We start from the raw sequence: 18,411 nt of genomic DNA on the forward strand, positions 1-18,411 counted from the left end.
AGCACAGGACTGACTCCAGATCTCACTGTTTGCAAAGTCTCACAGTTTTAACTCCAATGGAGACCCAGGAACAAGAAGAGTTCTTGGGGAACCCAGTGGTTCTGGAGATCCCGGTGGTGGAGGAGCAGGTGCCTTCTTCAGAGGAACTAGGGCCAAGCCCAAGACTGGGAAACCTCCTGAAGCTCACACCATCCAGGCCACCACTGGAGGATTTGGGTTTCCGGCCCCCGACTGGGGAAAGGAAGGCTGTCGGGGGGCAGAGGGACAGCCTGGGACCTGGCAGTGGGGGAGTCGCTTGATAGCCGCCCCAGCAAAGACGAACCCCAGGTAGAAGTTTATTGAATGGAGGAAGACAGAAAGGAAATAAAGGACCGTATGAAGTGGATGGTGTCCAAGTTAAAGATGTAAGACAAATGTGTGAGTTCTGACTTAAACCCAGAGCTAAAGAACCAAAGAACCAAAGAATGGTGTTTTAAAACAAGCTAAAGAACTAAACAAGATGGTTCCGCGCAGAGCATTGATGTGAAGGAGGGATTTGGCAACTGAGACGAGGAAAGGCTGAGGAATTTGGAAGCTGAAGCCAGGTGCTGTTCAGGTGTGTCGAACTATGACCTGGAAGGTGCTTTTTATCCTGAGTCGCAATAAAGAGGAACTGACAGGACAATGGACTAATTTGAACAGAAAGACCTGCCTTTGAACAGCGTGGAAGAAGTTGAGTAATGGGCTGCAATATTGCAAGACTTCAGCAGCCAAAAACGAGAGAGAAGAAAAGTATAAGGATCCTTGGCTTTCACCCTAATTTTGTTGGCACCAACCGCGCAGCAACGATGTCATCCCCAGCCTTTGAGGACAAATGATCTATGTCCGGTGGAAGGAAAGTGTGTGTGAGTATTGTATGGATGTGTGAGTGAATGAAAGAGCTCTTGATAATCAATGCTTGTATTATGTTTGTGATTTAATAAATGTTGCATGTATAGTGTTTAAACCCAAATTTGATATCTCACTATCTGTGTTAGTCCTGCTCTGAATAAGTCCACAGAAAGAGAAATTTTCATTACACGCTCTCAGGTTAAACAGGTTTCCCTTACAAACTTGGGCATAACAAAGATGTGGAGGAGGAAGATGTCAGAGGCAAACTGAGGGCAGCTGATGCTCCTTGAATGAAGCATTGAGACTGTCCCATTGTGACTTCAGTCTGATGCTCCTTGCCTGAAGCATTGAGACTGTCCCATTGTGACTTCAGTCTGATGCGCTTTGCCCGAAGCATTGAGACTGTCCCATTGTGACTTCAGTCTGATGCTCCTTGCCTGAAGCATTGAGACTGTGCCATTGTGACTTCAGTCTGATGCTCCTTGCCTGAAGCATTGAGACTGTGCCATTATGACTTCAGTCTGATGCTCCTTGCCTGAAGCATTGAGACTGTCCCATTGTGACTTCAGTCTGATGCTCCTTGCCTGAAGCTTTGAGACTGTCCCATTGTGACTTCAGTCTGATGCTCTTTGCCTGAAGTTTTGAGACTGTCCCATTGCGGTTTCCAAATCCTTCACCATTTTAGTTGCCCTCCTTTGGACGTGCTCCAGTTTCTCAACATCCTTTTTGAATTGGGACACCCAAACTGGACACAATATTCCAGGTGAGGCCTGACCAGAGCAGAATAGAGTGGCACTATTACTTCCCTTGATCTAGACACTATACTTCTATTGATGCAGCCTACAATCGAATTTGCCTTTTTAGCTGCTGCATTGCACTGTGGACTCATGTTCCACTTGTGGTCTACTTGGACTCCTAGATTCCTTTCACACGTACTTTCATTCATCCAGGTGACCCCCATCCTATATCTGTGCATTTCATGTTTCCACCCTAAATGCAGTATCTTACATTTCTCCATGTTGAATTTCATTTTGTTAGCTTTGACCCAGCTTTCTAGTCTATTCAGGTCATTTTGAATTTTGATCCTGTCCTCTGGGGTATTAGCTACTCCTAATAATTTGGTGTCATCTGCAAATTTGATACGTATGCTACCAATTCTGTCGTCCAAGTCATTGATAAAGATGTTGAATAACACTGGGCCCTGGAAAAAAAACCGTTGAACACCCCATTTGGTCACTTCTCTCCAGGATGAAAAGGAGTAATTGTTGAGCACCCTTTCGGTTTGGCCAGTCAACCAATTACAGATCCATGTAACAGCTTCCTTGTCTAGATTGTTTCATGTTTTTGTTTTATATACTGTTTAATTTGGTTAACTGCTATTAGTGAATTGCCCAGAGTGGCCACCAGATGGCGGTCCAGGATAGAAGTTGGTGAGAAACCCACGGAGGCTGCAGTGCCCTGAGTATCCACAAGAGGGTGGCATTGTATTAGGAATGTTCTTTATTGATAAAACCAAAGTGTATAGGGACTAATGTGATTTTCCCATTGGCTCCCCATTCCTGAGGGGCCGTGGCCTCCTTCCCTTTCCCTAGACCTTGCTCCGCTCCCATTGGCTGCCTATTCCCCCCCCCCCTCGGTTACCCTGTCAACTGTCATCTCGGCCTCAGAGGGAGCCATCAGGCAGACCCAGCAACATCAGGGACTGCCTGAAGGAAGAGGCCCCTCCCTCCTCAACTGTCATCTCGGCCTCAGAGGGAGCCATCAGGCAGACCCAGCAACATCAGGGACTGCCTGAAGGAAGAGGCCCCTCCCTCCTCAACTGTCATCTCGGCCTCAGAGGGAGCCATCAGGCAGACCCAGCAACATCAGGGACTGCCTGAAGGAAGAGGCCCCTCCCTCCTCAACTGTCATCTCGGCCTCAGAGGGAGCCATTGTCAGAACCCCTTCATTCATTTATTCATTCGGGGTTCTGTCATGATGATATAAAGAGTTTAGATTAAGTCATCTAAGTTAGTAATTAGTAACATGCACATTGATGATAGGTACATACAACCTTCACCTTGTTGTATGACGTGTGGGAATGTTTGAAGGCAGACTAGTTAATGCTGCTGATCATATTTAGTAGTGAACTATATATATATATATATATATATATATATATATGCCCACACACACACACACACACACATATATATATGCTTATGTATAAATATAGATCTTAGTGTCCTAGCAATATATATAGGGATTAAATATAAGCATGTATCTGTAGGACTCAATTGAATAAGCATTGTGGGAAATGCCCAACTGCGGCCATGATTTGTATCGAATGTGTCACGTAAGCAAAACCTAGGCTAACAGGACAAAGACTCTTTCACACCCTGAGAAAGATTTACAACTGAGAGAGGTTCCGCAGATACAAGTCCTCAATTAAGCATCAATAGCTTTCCCAAGACAGAGGATGTCCGGAGACCAAATGAGGCTCGCATTGGGTTGCTTTGATGTAGGGATCCAAGCCTCCGCTGAGAGGGGGGGTGATTTGGGGAGGACATCTGAGAGGGAAAGGAAAAAAAAGGGGGGGGGGCACCAGTCGTTTTAAATTAAGGCTTCCCCTTTGTGTGCTCAGATTCTTCAATAACGTGACCAGGAATGTTTCTACCTTATCTTTTTCAATAAACTTTCTGATTTACTTGAAGTTTGTTGTGGATTATTGGTCAGAACAATCCCAAGTCTCACAGTTTGAAGAATCTCACTATTGAGGCTTAGAACCATTTAGGCAAGCCGGGAGAATTCCTGAGTGCCTTGTTCTGACCTCAACTACTTACATCTTACTGTGACTGCAACCAAGCCAGTGCCAGGGGATGGAGGATTCATGGAGTGACACCGAGATGCCGGAGGACGACACGGAGAGGGCGGAGGACGCCGATCCAAGGATGTGGAGTTTCGCGCAGTATTTCGGCAAGAAAAGGAGGACCAGTCCCTCGAGGCAGAGGGAGAGCAGACACCCAGAGGGGCAGATACTGACACGGAGACATCGGAGGATGGCGACCCACTGATGTGGAGCCTTGCATCACACCTTTGGCGAGAAACGGAGGACCAGCACCTAAAGGCAGAGGAGGAGTGGAGGCCCAGAATGTTGCCAGAGCCAGAGCAGGCCCTCCAAGTCAGGCCAAAAGGTGACGCTCACAACAGGACTAAGTTTGAAGATGATGCTGGGGCCCTGAGGGAAGCCCAGAGAGGCCAGCGGAAAAGGTTAGAGGAGGGGGCCCCCAGGAGGAATGGCTCCCACCTGAACCGATGGGAACCTCCGAAGCTCCCTGGATCCCTTGGAATGAAGGGATGGAGAAGGCGCCCCAAGTTGCACCTCGGAGGACACGGAAGGCCAGAGAGGACCCCCAAAACGGGGTAGTGGTAAAATTATGCGTTCCTTCAAAGAATATCGCAAGGAGCTACAGAGCAGGCTACACAAGCCAAGAGGTCTCCAGATGGGAGCGGTGGTCTGAGGAAAGGCAACTACAAGGGGGGGAGATCCCTGCATCTCAACAAAAAGACACTTGGGAGAAAACAGAAGACTCCACCCTAGTTGGGGTGAGGGGAAACTGCCGAGGGGTAGAATACTCCCAACCAACGGGGGAGAATGCCCAAACGCAGAGGGCTGGGTACATCACCCGGAAGGTAAGGAGCAACCGCGGTGGAGGGCGACCGAACACGGAAGCCTGGGGGATCCAGGGTCCCAGAATAGATCCGATGGGACTGGGGGAACTACAGTGCGAAAGGGAGGACATGTTCTGGAGGCAGAGAAGGGGGACCCTTTCGGAGGACGTGGCCAGTCTCAAGGAGGACTTGCGAGAATTGAAAGCGATGTTTGCTGGCCTGATCGCAATAAGACTGAGGGAGAAAGAAATGGAAGCAAGGCAAGGGGCAAGGGAGGCGGAAACCACCCCGAGGCTCCAGGGCACCAACTTGGTGGAGGAGGAAGCGGAGGATGCAGAGCAAGACAATAAAAGACCTCTTGGGCGGATGGCGCCTTTGACAATGGAACGAACTTCTCCTGAGTGGGAAGGTGGATGTGAACTCTGGGCGACAACAGAGCTCGAACTGGATGGGAAGGATAAAGAGGCTGAGCCAGGGCAAGGTGGTTGGGAATGGGAGGCAAGTGCCCAAACGACAAACACAGACTCAAATACACCAGGTAGAAGGGGGGGCCAAAGTCTCCAGGCTGCAGTGGAACCTACAGCAAAGGTTCCAAAGCCACAGCTCCCGAGCCCTGGTGGAATATGCCCAGGCACCCTGATGCCAGCCCAGAAGGCCATAGCAGAAGCAGAGAGTACACCTATAAAGGACCAAGGGCTTCAGAGACACAGGTCGGAGAATGGACTTTCCACCAGGGTGAGCAATACCAATACCTTTGTGGGAACCCAGGGGGCAGCTCCTACCCGACCACGGGGCCAAGGGTGGGGGAATGGAACCCAGAATCAAGCAAGGGACACAGGCAACAGTTCCACAGCCGAGGAGCTCTGCCAACACCCCGACACCAAGACGCCTGATAAACAGAAGCCGAATGAGAGATCTTATAATGAGACTCAGGGATCTCCGGTTAACCAGCTCACATTGCCTTTAGGGCCCGAGAGGGGGAGACAGGCTGAGGTGGGGAAGGACCAAAAGGTGAGGAGCAAACCCACAGAGAGGCTTCCCACGCTGACACTGGGGCCAGACTCGTCAGAGGCTCCCTGGGGATCCCTGCAGCAGTGGCAACCTTTAGAACCACTGAGAGCTCTGGGGGACGGACCAGCTTTGCCAGAAGGGGGGAGAGATTTAGCGAACATGACAACAAACAGCTCTCAAGGTTGTCAACTAAGCTGGAGAGGCAGTACTAGTGCAGCGCAGACAGTGAGCGGCGGAGGCAGCTCTCCAACGATTCTCGCTCAAGCCTTTACACACACCGCAGACTCCCCTCCAGGCAAAATGGGCAACAGCCTAAAAAACTGTGAGAAAAGGCCTGGCCATGCAGGAACAGGAAAGGGCCAAGGTGAGGAGGAGGGCCAAAGCCCCTGCACGGAGAACACGACCCCCCATCCAGCTACAGAGGCTTTCCTGATGGCCCAAGGGACTACTACTCCCAGTGTGTGTGATGGTGAGGTTCCAAAAATCCACCTACCCCGCTTTAGGGGCACAAGTGGGAGTGATCCGGGACCAAGCTTTGGTGAGAAACCGGGGGCCAGGACTAAAGAGAACCAAAGAATTCAACCTGGGAGGTCGTTTGAGCTACGTGACTTGGACTACAAGGGCTTACATGTAACCCTCAACCCCCAAGAGTCAACAACAGCGCACACTACGATAATAGACAGGGACTACATAGACAGGAGGGCTGACACGGAAGAGAGAGGGATTGCAAAGGATCCCACTGGGGAAGGGAGACCCAAACCGCCACCCAAGACTGGGTTGATGGGCAAAACTTTTGATGTGGCCCAAAAAGTTGCTGCGGAGAGTTCCCGAGATTAGTGGGGACTGGAGAGGTTTCACACAGGTCTATATCTGCGAACAGAGGCTCTAACCCAGGAGGTTGGATCCAACATAAATGGTGATTCCATGACTGCTTTTGAGTTGGTGGGCCAAGGGATCGGGCTCTACAGAGAGACTCCAAGCAAGCTGACCCCTGGAGGGGTACTGGATCAATGGCAGCCTGTCCTCGCTCGAATGGAGGACATGGCTACAGACCCGAAAAGAGGTTCTGTCCACAACGGAGGGGGTTGGCCTGGTCTGCCAATAGATACACTCGGGGGGTGGGGGTTTAAAGAGCCAAGAGTTCACAACTTGCCCCATTCCAAAAGATTTCAATTGTGGATGGAAAAGGGGCAGCTTGAACAACCATTCCCTTGGCTCAAAAGATGGTCTCTCGGGGGGAAGGGGATGACATCCCAAGTGGGGGACAAAGGGCTAGGGGTTTTATCGACTTTGGCCCAAGACACTGTCTACCCACTTAAGCACAAACACTTTGAGACTACAAAAAGAAGGTGTTACAAGGACAGCTTTGATGAGGAAGCACATTTGGCCAATCCCACCTTGGCTTATGGATGATTGGAGTTTAATAAACGGGATGGAGGTTTCAGTTGGGGCTGGAATTGGGTTTAAATTGTTTGGGTTGTTTTTTATATGCAGATTTAATGTTTAACTCTAGACAAGACTGTGTGTCATATTTTATGGCCCTTGCTGTCAAATTTAGATAGACCTTTATAACGATGTATATGATACTATAAAAGACAAAATGGTGATGCAGGAGAGGGCGGTTCGACTTGATTAACTATTGATGTAAAACAAACAAACAAAAAAAAAAACAAAACCACAAAACAAAAGGTGAGAGATTTGGATGTAATACTTGTTAGCTTGCCTTGTTACAAAGCTGAGGCTGACTCCTTACAACTACTCAGAATGGAGGAAAAGATTGGAAATTTTCTGCAAGCACATGATGTATCTCATTGTTTAGAATCAGAAATGCCTAATGATGATGCGGGACAGAGACGAAAATGGATGAAAGACAATGGAGTGACAATGCATATCGTGTTAGAGAGCTTATCTTCAGAAATGTTATGTTTAGTTCGGGACTATAATAATGTAAAGGATATGCTTTTAAAACTTGAGAATAACTATGGAAAGTAGACAAATAAGACACTTGTTTATGTTATGGATGAGTTGATGAATCTTAAGTTGAACTCCAAGCAGAACTGTGAACATCATATTGCAAAGAAAAATGATTTGTTTGAAAGAATGTCTCTTTGTGACTTTAACCTAAATGATGAGCATAAAGTCGCATTTCTAGTCGGAACGCTAGGGAAGATTTTTGATGCATTTAAAACTGTGATTCACACACTTTCTGATATAAATCGTATAGATTTTGATCAAGTTTTGCATAAACTCCGACAAGAATGCTTAGAGAGAACCACTGTCTACCAGTGCGAAAGGCAAAGTGACTCAAATTGCCTTGTTAAACCTATAAAATAGCGATGATTTAAGTTTAGGGGATCTTACGAATGCGGAATTCTAGTTAGTGATGGACACAACTCTAGGTTGTTCTTTAGCCATTATTCATCTCTGTTAAGTTGGGGAGTGTGTCTTGGGGGGGCAGAATGTCAGAACCCCTTCATTCATTTATTCATTCGGGGTTCTGTCATGATGATATGAAGAGTTTAGATTAAGTCATCCCCCTTCATTCATTTATTCATTCGGGGTTCTGTCATGATGATATAAAGAGTTTAGATTAAGTCATCTAAGTTAGGAATTAGTAACATGCACATTGATGATAGGTACTTACAACCTTCACCTTGTTGTATGACGTGTTGGAATGTTTGAAGGCAGACTAGTTAAAGCTGCTGATCATATTTAGTAGTGAACTGTATATATATATATATATATATATATATATATATATATATATGCCCACACACACACACACACACACATATATATATGCTTATGTATAAGTATAGATCTTAGTGTCCTAGCAATATATATAGGGATTAAATATAAGTATGTATCTGTAGGACTCAACTGAATGAGCATTGTGGGAAATGCCCATCTGCGGCCATGATTTGTAATCGAATGTGTCACGTAAGCAAAACATAGGCTAACAGGACAAAGAATCTTTCACACCCTGAGAAAGATTTACAACTGAGAGCGGTTCCACAGATGCAAGTCATCAATTAAGCATCAATAGCTTTCCCAAGACAGAGGATGTCCGGAGACCAAATGATGCTCGCATTGGCTTGCTTTGATGTAGGGATCCAAGCCTCCGCTGAGAGGGGGGGTGATTTGGGGAGGACATCTGAGAGGGAAAGGAAAAAAAGGGGGGGGGCACCAGTCGTTTTAAATTAAGGCTTCCCCTTTGTGTGCTCAGATTCTTCAATAACGTGACCAGGAATGTTTCTACCTTATCCTTTTCAATAAAACTTTCTAATTTACCTGAAGTTTGTTGTGGATTATTGGTCAGAACAATCCCAAGTCTCACAGTTCAGAGACTTCAATTGGTACAGAATATGGCAGCCAAGTTCGTTATGGGCACTTCTAGAACTGCCCACATTACAACGGTTCTTAAATCCCTCACTGGCTGCCCATTAGTTTCCTGACAAGATACAAGGTATTGGTTTTAACCTGTAAAGCTCTCCATGGCTTGGGTCCTGACTACTTGAGGGAGAGCTTCCTCCCATACAATCCACCGCAGACTCAGGTCCTCTGGGAAGAACCTGCTGCAACACAAGAGGACCAGACTTTCAGCAGTGACCCAGAGGTCCTTCTCTTCAGCCGCTCCCAGGCTCTGGAACGACCTCCGGATGAGGTCCATCATATTTCCACCTTGGAAGCCTTTAGGAAGGCTATTAAGACAGATATCTTCCAGCAGGCCTTTTCAGACTAGATTATATCTATTGACTTGCCTCCCCCTCCCCCTGACCCTTACCCTTGCAATCTTTACTATTATGGAAATTGTTATTCATGTGTTGTTCCTGCCTTCCCCTCTTGCCTTCAGAGAATGACCCATTTCCTGCCCGAAAAAACTTTTTTACTGTATTGTGTTTTGGATGTTTTACATTTTCTTGCTGTTTATTAGCTTTTTAGGGGTTGATTAATGTTCTTATAATCGGGGGGAGGGTTGGGAGTTTTGGAATTTTAATTGTATTTCTGAAATTGTATGTTATTTTATTACTGTAATCCGCTTTGATTCCTTTGAGAAAAGGCGGAATATAAATAAATAATAATAACAACATCCCTTCAAGGGGCTCTAATGCCCTTTCACTATGCTCCCAGAACGGGGGGGGGGGGGTGTTTCTCGGGCTGTGGGTCTCTCTCTTGGTCCTCCTCTGCAGGGTTGTTGTGAAGGAAAAGGTAAGTATGTGGGGGGGTGCCCAATCCAGATCCTGTGAGCCTCTAAACCTAGTTCCCAGGTTGCCAGGGGATTGCCAGAGCTTTGAGATCTTCTGTCTCCCTTCTCTTGGCTTTGGCCTAGATTTTAGCTCTTCTCCCCCACCCCAGACCCCCGTCCCCCAGGACTCCAGAGAAAACTTCTCTCCCCCCTCCCCCCCCCAAAAAATGTTGCTTCCAATGCTATTGAACCCTATCCTGTGTGATGCTTTCTATTTGGCACAAAACCCTTCTCCAAATGAGGCATCAGAAAGGTCTCTCCTCTGCCCCAATTTCCAGGAGGGAGGGAGCTCTCTCCAAGGGTCCCCCCTGACCCCTTTTAACATAATAACCCCCCAAACACCTGGGCCCTAAGGAAGCTCCCGAGGAGGGGGCAGGGAGGGAAAGAGGGAGAGGAGGCCTGGCAGGACCCCTGCCTTTCTTTGGAGGGGCTTCCTTCCTTCTAATAACCCCCAAGTGTCCCCCAGAAGATGCTCCAGCCATTCCTCTGAATCAACAAGGGTTCTCCCCACTTTCCTCCCTCCCTCAGAACAGACTGTGAGGGCAGCAATGGCTTCAGGGGCTGAGACTGCGCATGAGCAGATGCCCCCAAAGGCCCCTCCTCAGCATGCGCAGGGATTGCCAGGGCAAAGCTGCTGTTACTTATTCCGCTGGCGGCCTTTGCGGGAAAGGAAGGTATGCGCCGGGGGGTCAGCGGCCTCCCCTTCCTTCCCTCCTTTCTTCCTTTGAAGAGACCACAATGGAGCCCAAGGTGCAGAGCTGGACTCAGGAGGGAAAGTCAGGAAAGGAAGGCTCTGATTTGGAAATATAGCTCTCTCTGTGTATCCTGTATGTTTGTGTGTGTATTTGCCTCTGCTGGGCAATGGAGCTGAGGACTGAGTAGAGAAGAAAGGTTCAGTTTGGGCAAATTCAGAACTTCTGTGCATCAAAGAGTCCAGTGTGTTGAAATACCAAAGAACTTTATTGAGAAAACATAGAAATTCAGTTTTTAATCCAGAACTGCCCACTCCAATCCAAACAATATATTTAAACCCCAAAACCTAAAATATCACACTCTTCCAAATGTAGCCCCCACCTCCAATTCTCACAGTCTATGCCCCTCAGGTAACAAGGCCCCCTTTGCCATTCCCACAAACTAGCCCTTTCTTTTAATACCGGACTCCAAATTTCTTCAGCCAACATCCCACAAATTCCAAAAGCTATCATTCCCATAACTCATATATAACAACTCCCAGCCCCCCAACTACCTAACCAATACCACGACCCACAATTTACAACCCAAAGTAATTATCGACATATACTGTTACCAATAAAAACCCAAACTTAACAAAATACAACCTTAAAACATAGACATATAGATAGACAAAGCTTACAAACAAAATCACAAAGGCCTTTCCTTAGCACCACTTGAATGAAAATATATTTTTTATATTCCTTATTGACAAAAAGAATATTAGTTCACTACTGGGATTTGTGTGGCTTCTCTCCCTTGTGGACTTTCTGATGTGTCACTAGACTTGACCTCTGAGAAAAACATTTCCCACAATGCTGGCATTTGTACGGCTTCTCTCCTGTGTGGACTCTCTGATGTGTCACTAGGTATGACTTCCAAGAAAAACATTTTCCACAATGCTGGCATTTGTATGGCTTCTCTCCTGTGTGGACTCTCTGATGTTTCATTAGGTCTGGCTTCTGAGAACAACATTTCCCACAATGCTGGCATTTGTATGGCTTCTCTCCATTGTGGACTCTTTGATGCATGAAAAGGACTGACTTGTAGGCAAAACAATTCCCACAATGCTGGCATTTGTATGGCTTCTCTCCTGTGTGGACTCTCTGATGTTTAACTAGGTCTGACTTCGAATAAAAACATTTTCCACAATGCTGGCATTTGTATGGCTTCTCTCCTGTGTGGACTCTCTGATGTGTCACTAGGATTGACTTCCAAGAAAAACATTTCCCACAATGCTGGCATTTGTATGGCTTCTCTCCTGTGTGGCCCCTCTGATGTGTCACTAGGATTGACTTCCGAGAATAGCCTTTCCCACAATGCTGGCATTTGTATGGCTTCGCTCCTGTGTGGACTCTCTGATGTGTCACTAGGTCTGACTTTGAAGAAAAACCTTTCCCACAATGCTGGCATTTGTATGGCTTCTCTCCTGTGTGGACTCTCTGATGTGTCACTAGGCTTGAGTTCCAAGGAAAACATTTCCCACAATGCTGGCATTTGTATGGCTTCTCTCCTGTGTGGACTCTCTCATGATTCAAATGTTTTTCTGTAAAGAACGACAATGACAGATAAGACTGAAAATCAGAGTTAAGAGAGGAGGGTGTTACCCCACAATTTAGCCCTCATTAACCCCTCCTTATTAAAGATGAAATTAAGAAAGTTGCTGTAAGTAACCCAAGCATGACCCTGCTGCTTATGCCCCTAAATCCATGTACTGATCGTATTCTTACTCATAGGAGCTAGCAAAGAATGGGGACTGCCTTGAGGGAATCAGTGGAAGGAGATAGTCAAAGGACTGTTGCAAAAATATTCTATTAACCATGTGCAAAAATACTTTGATTGACAGGTGTCATCATATCCTGTGAGACTGCCATTGAGTCCCGAGTCAGAGCCAAGACATGATGCAAGCTAACTGCAGAGGTTCCTTCATGCTGTTTGGCACCAGGAGATGACTCACAATCAATACAGTATGCAGCTCACATGTGGATTGGTGTGGATTGCACTGGAGTTGTATGTACAAGAGATGGTGAAATTGATGGAAGTCGGAGAGGAGAGCTTGCAAATATTTGTATTATTTTGCAACTAAAGAGAGAAATTCTCCAAGGATTTCAATGAAATCAACTGTGTTTTTGACTTATTTTTCAGTGTGGAAAGTGGTCAGTGCATTGCTAATATCTATATCTGGACATTGGCTTCTGTACTCTGCTATGTTATTGTTGCGCTGTATCTGGGAGCGTCACCCTCAGATTGTGCTGTATATTGGCTTTTCAACGCGATTGGAATTCAGAGCCATGATGCACCTGAGAGCCAGTGTGCTAATCCTTTTTTTCTAAGATATTTGTACCAAGCAACCATTGCATTCAATTTGGTTTCAGACCATTCTTCCCCCCAGGAAACATTCTAAATCGATTTAAACCTTTTTGAACACTCGGTTTCTGCCCTCAAGCAACAATTACAGTATAAATATCTGCCCTGGATGACTGTTCTTTGACGTCAGTCCAATTACAGACAGACAGTCTGTTGGTTTACATGGTTAAGAATCTCAGTGTTCTCGCCAACCCCACTTGTCACAGGAGCTCCTGACTTCTCTTCCCATTTTGAACCCTCAGCAATTGGAATCCAGATCCGCCTAAGTAAAGTATTATCATTATGAAAGTCTTACATCTCTTGACCACTCCCAATTGTTGTCTAGTTCTTCTGCATGTGTGTGAATGCTTACATGTGTGTGTGTGTGTTTGTGTTTTGCTTTTCCCCTAAATAAAATATAAAAACCTATTTCAAATGCATTTGGAGTTCTGTGTGCTTCTGGGCCTGGTATAGTTGGGCTGAATCCCGAGGTCACTCTTGCCCCAACCAAACTATATCTCTCTTTTCAGCTAAGTACTAAATTCCCCTAAAAGCATTGCACTTGTGGGTGTCCTACCCAAACACAAGCATTTGGGATAACAAAGGGCCTCTGGAAACAACCATGGACCTAAGCAAACTCAGTTTGGACAAAAACATTAGAGAAGAAGGAATTTTTGTGTCGCCTTTCCTCTCTTCATAGACATTGCTGATAATTGCTAAATAGAACCCCTTAATATCCCTGAGAACAAGGGCCTGAGCTGTGTTCTCACCAGTTCACTCAATCCAGTTCTTAAAATCTGTCAGGTTGGTGGCTGTCTCCCAATCCCCAAGGCCCCTCTCCTGGCCCTTCCCAGAGGACCCTTCCTCTCCGCACAGAGCTAAGTGATCCTGGCTTTGCTCCTGCCTTCCCCTCCTGGCTCCCAGAGGCCTGATCCGTTTCCCTTTCTCCCTCCTCTCTCCAACCTTCCCTCTTGCCCATCTGCACTGCTTCAGCATTTCACCTTCAGCATCTCCCCCCTCCCTTTCTATTTTTCACATTCCCTCCATCTCTCTATCACAGACAGAAACACAGAGTGTGTGTGAGGCATAAAAGGGACACTTTGAGGCCCATTTGTTGAGAAAGGCAGGATATACAATATACAAATAATGTATTAGGAAAGGCAGAACAAGGGGGCTGGGACCTGGATTCAAATTTTGGCGAGGGTCAAATGCCAGAGAGGAGCCTTAAAACAGCTTTAAGACATCTCCAAGACTGGGACGGATTACTCTTGGGGATGGGGGGGGGGGGGTGACATTGCCTCCCAGGGGATCTCAGAGGCAATCCCACATTGTGTCACCTTAAAATATGGAATACTTGTATTATTATGCAGTCTGTTTACAGTGGATCGAAGAATGGATATGATTAAGATATAATAAGTTATTAAAAATGGAAAACACAAAAAGGTTTGGATAAGAGCTCTTCAACAGTGGAATATACTCCCTCAGAGTTTGGTGGAGTCTCTTTCTTTGGAGGTCTTTAAACAGAGGCTGGATAGCCATCTCTTGGGGATGCTTTGAATGTCTATTCCTGCATGGCAGAAGATTGAACCGGATGGTCCTTGTGGTCTATTTCAACTCTTTGATTCTATAATTCTAAAGGGGAATCATATTGCTCTGACAGTAGATTATGAATGGGCCCTCAGTCTTCACAGGAAGGACAATGGATTCAGATTCCTTACCCACAAAGGCCAGATTCTCATAATTTTCTATCATAACGGAACTGTACATAAGTTTCTGCTTCTTTGTCAATAGTTTCCATTCCTCCTCGGTGAAATATATCGCCACATCCGCAAAGGTCACCTGCAACACAAAATAGCCCTCATCCAGAGAGTGACTAAACAAAAGGAGAGGAAAGCACATGGTGCATTGCAAATATTATTTCAATACTTCAGAATTCAGTCCAGGAAATAAACTTTAAATTCTGCAAGCAAGCAAAAAGCTACAGCATTAGAGATCCAGTTTGTCTTGAATCCTTTCAGTATAATATACAATATAATAAAGAATATAATTTAGGCCATTTCTGAGATATTATTGATTGATTAGGATACTGACTATCCCAACATGTATAGTACATTTAGTCACCGATGAATTATAGTGCATTTAGCCATATCTCACCTAATTTCAGAGGCAAATTTCATTTTTAAAAAACAGTTCTGGGGAGTGCTCTGGGTTTGAGGGCCACTGGGCCCACCTTCAATTTAGGTCCAGAGATATTCTTCTATAGCCCCCAGCATTTCACAGACGGGGAAAAGAAGACACATGTGGACAAGCAACACCAGAAGGGGATCAAGATGGCCAATGAAGATCACACAAGCGAGGAAGGGTACAGTAGTTTGCTTGTGCATCCGACTCCTGGCAAGGGCTAGACCGTGCCACCTTTTCGCCTCCCCTCTCCCCTCTTTTGAGTTGATGGGATGCACACTATTTTGAACTTGTAACACATTTTGCAGCAACTGAACTGACCTGAGAAGAAGGGGGAAAGTGGGAAGAGGAGAGAGAAATAGGACATTTTCAAAGCCCCTGAAAAAATGAGGTGACAGAGGATTAACCAGGACTCTCTCTGCCAAACTGGGACAGTATGTTCTCTGCTTGCTTTCATGAGCCGGTCCAGACACAGATGAAACGAATAGTCAGGATGGCAACTTACCAAAGAGCTGCTGTTCCTGGGCAGCCTCATTCTGTTGGAGCCCAACTCCCTCCGCTTGGCCTCTGTGTCGGCCATCAGGTGGGCAGGGGGTCCTGGTGGCCCTGCACTTGGTCACTTCCAGCAAGAGAGGCCCCAAAGCCGTATACAAGGAGGCTGAGATGAAGTTCCTGAGAAAAGGGACCAGGGTTACGATTGGCTTGGCAAGAAACCCTGCAGCACTCAAAGAGACAGAGAACAGCATCCTGCTGGTGACATACGCAGGTGACATATGCCTCCTTTGGGCCGATGCAGAGGTGGATATCCCCTTTCTCCGTCTGCACCAAACAATGCCCCCTGGACCTAGCATAGATACTCCATGCCTTCTTAGAGTGGAAGGGGATCAGGGGATGGGGAATTGGAGAGGGCTCTGGTTATGTCCCTGCAGCTAGATGTGAAAGGAGTGCTCCATAAATAAATAAATAAATAAATAAATAAATAATCTGCTGAAACCTTTGGAGGTCCCCAGTGCTTTTCCTCAGCATCAGCCACTTTCCCAAGAAGGCTGCATCCACACTATAGAAATAAAGTACTTTGGCACCACTTAAACCTTTCAGTGCTATGGAATCCTGGGATTTTACCTTTGGCCCACTTAGCCTTCTGTGACAGATAGCTGATGCCACAATGAACTACAAATCCCAGGATTCCATAGGATGGAGCTAGGACAGTTAATGCGGTTTCAAAGTGGATTATTTCTGCAGTGTAGATACAGCGTGAGTCGGTTTTAAAAGGATAGAAAGCACCCAATTCTTCTTTTTACCCTCCTAATAATGGTTTTCCTTTTAAAAATAAGTAATTTGTTTTAGTGCCTAATCCTTATTTTTGTTGTTATTTGTTTGTATGTTTGTTTGTTTTATTCGTGGTAATATGAGTTATTCTGGTCTGCCTCCTTCCTTCTTGCCTGAAAATCTATTAATAAGGAAACTGGGGAGGCTTTTAAAACCTCCCAAAGGAGCCACTTTTGGCCTTTTTGGGGGGACAAGCCTCCTCTTAGAAGCCAAAGCCCAATGTTTGTGAAGAAGAAGAATAAGGCTTGTATTAAAACTATCCTCCCCATTTCTGATCCCTTTTAAAACCCTTGTTCCCCAGAAGGAGCAGAGCTTTGTAATAAGAAAACCCTCTCACAAAAGAGACACAAAAGACCCACAAAGAGACACACTTCCTTCCTTTTGGCCCAAGGAGCCTGGCCTCCTTCTGACTCTGGAGCCTCAGGAGAGAAAGAGAGGCCTCTGTTCAATTGAGGCTCAGAGAAGGTTCTGGAACATTATTCCCCACAGTCACAAGCAGCACAAAATGGCCACCAGAACACAAAATGGCCTCCTCTGCCTCAGCAGTGAAGCCTACCTCTTCCAGGCCTTGTCCTTCTCTTCTCTTCTCTTCTCTTCTCTTCTCCTCTCCTTCCTTCCTTCCTTCCTTCCTTCCTTCCTTCCTTCCTTCCCTCCCTCCCTCCCTCCCTCCCTCCTTGTCTTTTTTCTCTTTCCTTCCTCCTTATCTCTCTCTGTCCCTTTCTCACTCTCTGCTCCTCATTCACTCTTCCACGCACAGAGCTAAATAGAGAGGCAGAAGCTCCTCCCCTTCTTCAGTCTGGCCAATGAGGGCAAAGGAGCTGGAAGACCCCGCCCCCTGCCCCACCCTCACAGGCTCCTCCTGCAGTTAATATGGAAGAAGGCAGGAGGGACTGAGGGGCCCTGGAGCCCCAGCCACACGGACACTGGCCAAAGGCACACATTCCCAAAGCCTAAGACCCATGAAATGGCAGCCTTATGCAGGGCAGGACCCCTCCTCTTTCTGGCCATGTGGATGATGGGAGATCCAGTCCAGGAATACACTGTAAATCCCATTGGCAAGAGAAAAGGCTACTACTACTCTCTGATGTCTCACTAGGTGTCAGAACCTGTTATTAAGATCAGTTATAAGGTTATATCTTTTCAGTTCATGTACATTCACTTGATTTTAAAACCTCCCAAAGGAGCTACTTTTGGCGTAGTTTGGGGGACAATTGTCGTCTCAGTGGCCCTCCTATTAGAGACCCCTCCTCTTTTGACCCAAATCCTTTATGAGGCCAAAAACCCCTTTGTTAGGAAGCGAACACCAAATATCTCAGGAAGGCTCTATATCTGTGAGGGTTGGAATCCTCTGATCAATGGTCCACATCCAAACGTATACCAAAAGTAGAAGGTCTATTGTAAGAGCATTGCAGTAGTGATCTGTAACACTTCTTTGCAGAGTCTGAGGCTTCAGAGGAAAATGTACACTTTAAAAATTATTATTATTATTAACCTTTATTTATAAGGCGCTGTAAATTTACACAGCGTTGTACATACAAAAACGCCCCTCCTTTCTCACCCTGCTAGTTCCCCACCCCAGAAACACTTAGCCAGGTCCCCATCACAACCCAGCCTCACTCAAGACATTTGCAACATTGCCAGCTAGTTGTCTAAGACAACACTCCAAAGCAGTTAATGGAGCCCCACTTAGAAACTAACACCAACTTTAATATTCTTCCCATATACAGTGGAGCCTCGGGTTACGAAAATAATTCGTTCCGCGGCCGCTTTCGTAACCCGAACGGCTTTCGCAAGCCGAATCCCCATAGCCGCTAATGGGGAAAAGCCGCGATTTGGTGTAAAATCGCGGCAAAAAGCACCAAAAGTTTTTTCGGGACCCGAAAAAACGTTCGTAACCCGGAACAATTATTTCCAATTGGATTTTTTCGGGTCCCGAAAAATTCGTAACCCGGGTATTTCGTATCCCGAGGTTCCACTGTACTCTCCACCCCCCCCCCCAACATCTTAGCTAACAGAACAATATAGATCAGATATCTCAAGACATACAT

At 46.2% G+C, this 18,411-nt stretch overlaps 1 protein-coding gene across 1 annotated transcript in view; it reads right to left on the reverse strand.

Moving 5' to 3' along the window:
- The window catches only part of LOC149290370 (uncharacterized), a 90,968-nt gene extending 78,727 nt beyond the window's left edge, over window positions 1–12,241 (reverse strand). Inside the window, exons 1-2 of the mRNA XM_089489283.1 lie at window positions 12,238–12,241; window positions 11,275–12,128 (exon numbers count right to left, since the gene is read on the reverse strand). Coding sequence (XP_089345409.1) covers window positions 11,275–12,128; window positions 12,238–12,241 — 858 coding nt within the window. The remainder of the gene's footprint in view (window positions 1–11,274; window positions 12,129–12,237) is intronic.
- Between the last annotated feature and the right edge of the window lie 6,170 nt (window positions 12,242–18,411).

The sequence above is a fragment of the Sceloporus occidentalis genome, unplaced genomic scaffold, assembly GCF_023333645.1.
Source record: "Sceloporus occidentalis isolate IW3139 unplaced genomic scaffold, rSceOcc1.0.p SCAF_39, whole genome shotgun sequence".
Lineage (NCBI taxonomy): Eukaryota > Metazoa > Chordata > Lepidosauria > Squamata > Phrynosomatidae > Sceloporus > Sceloporus occidentalis.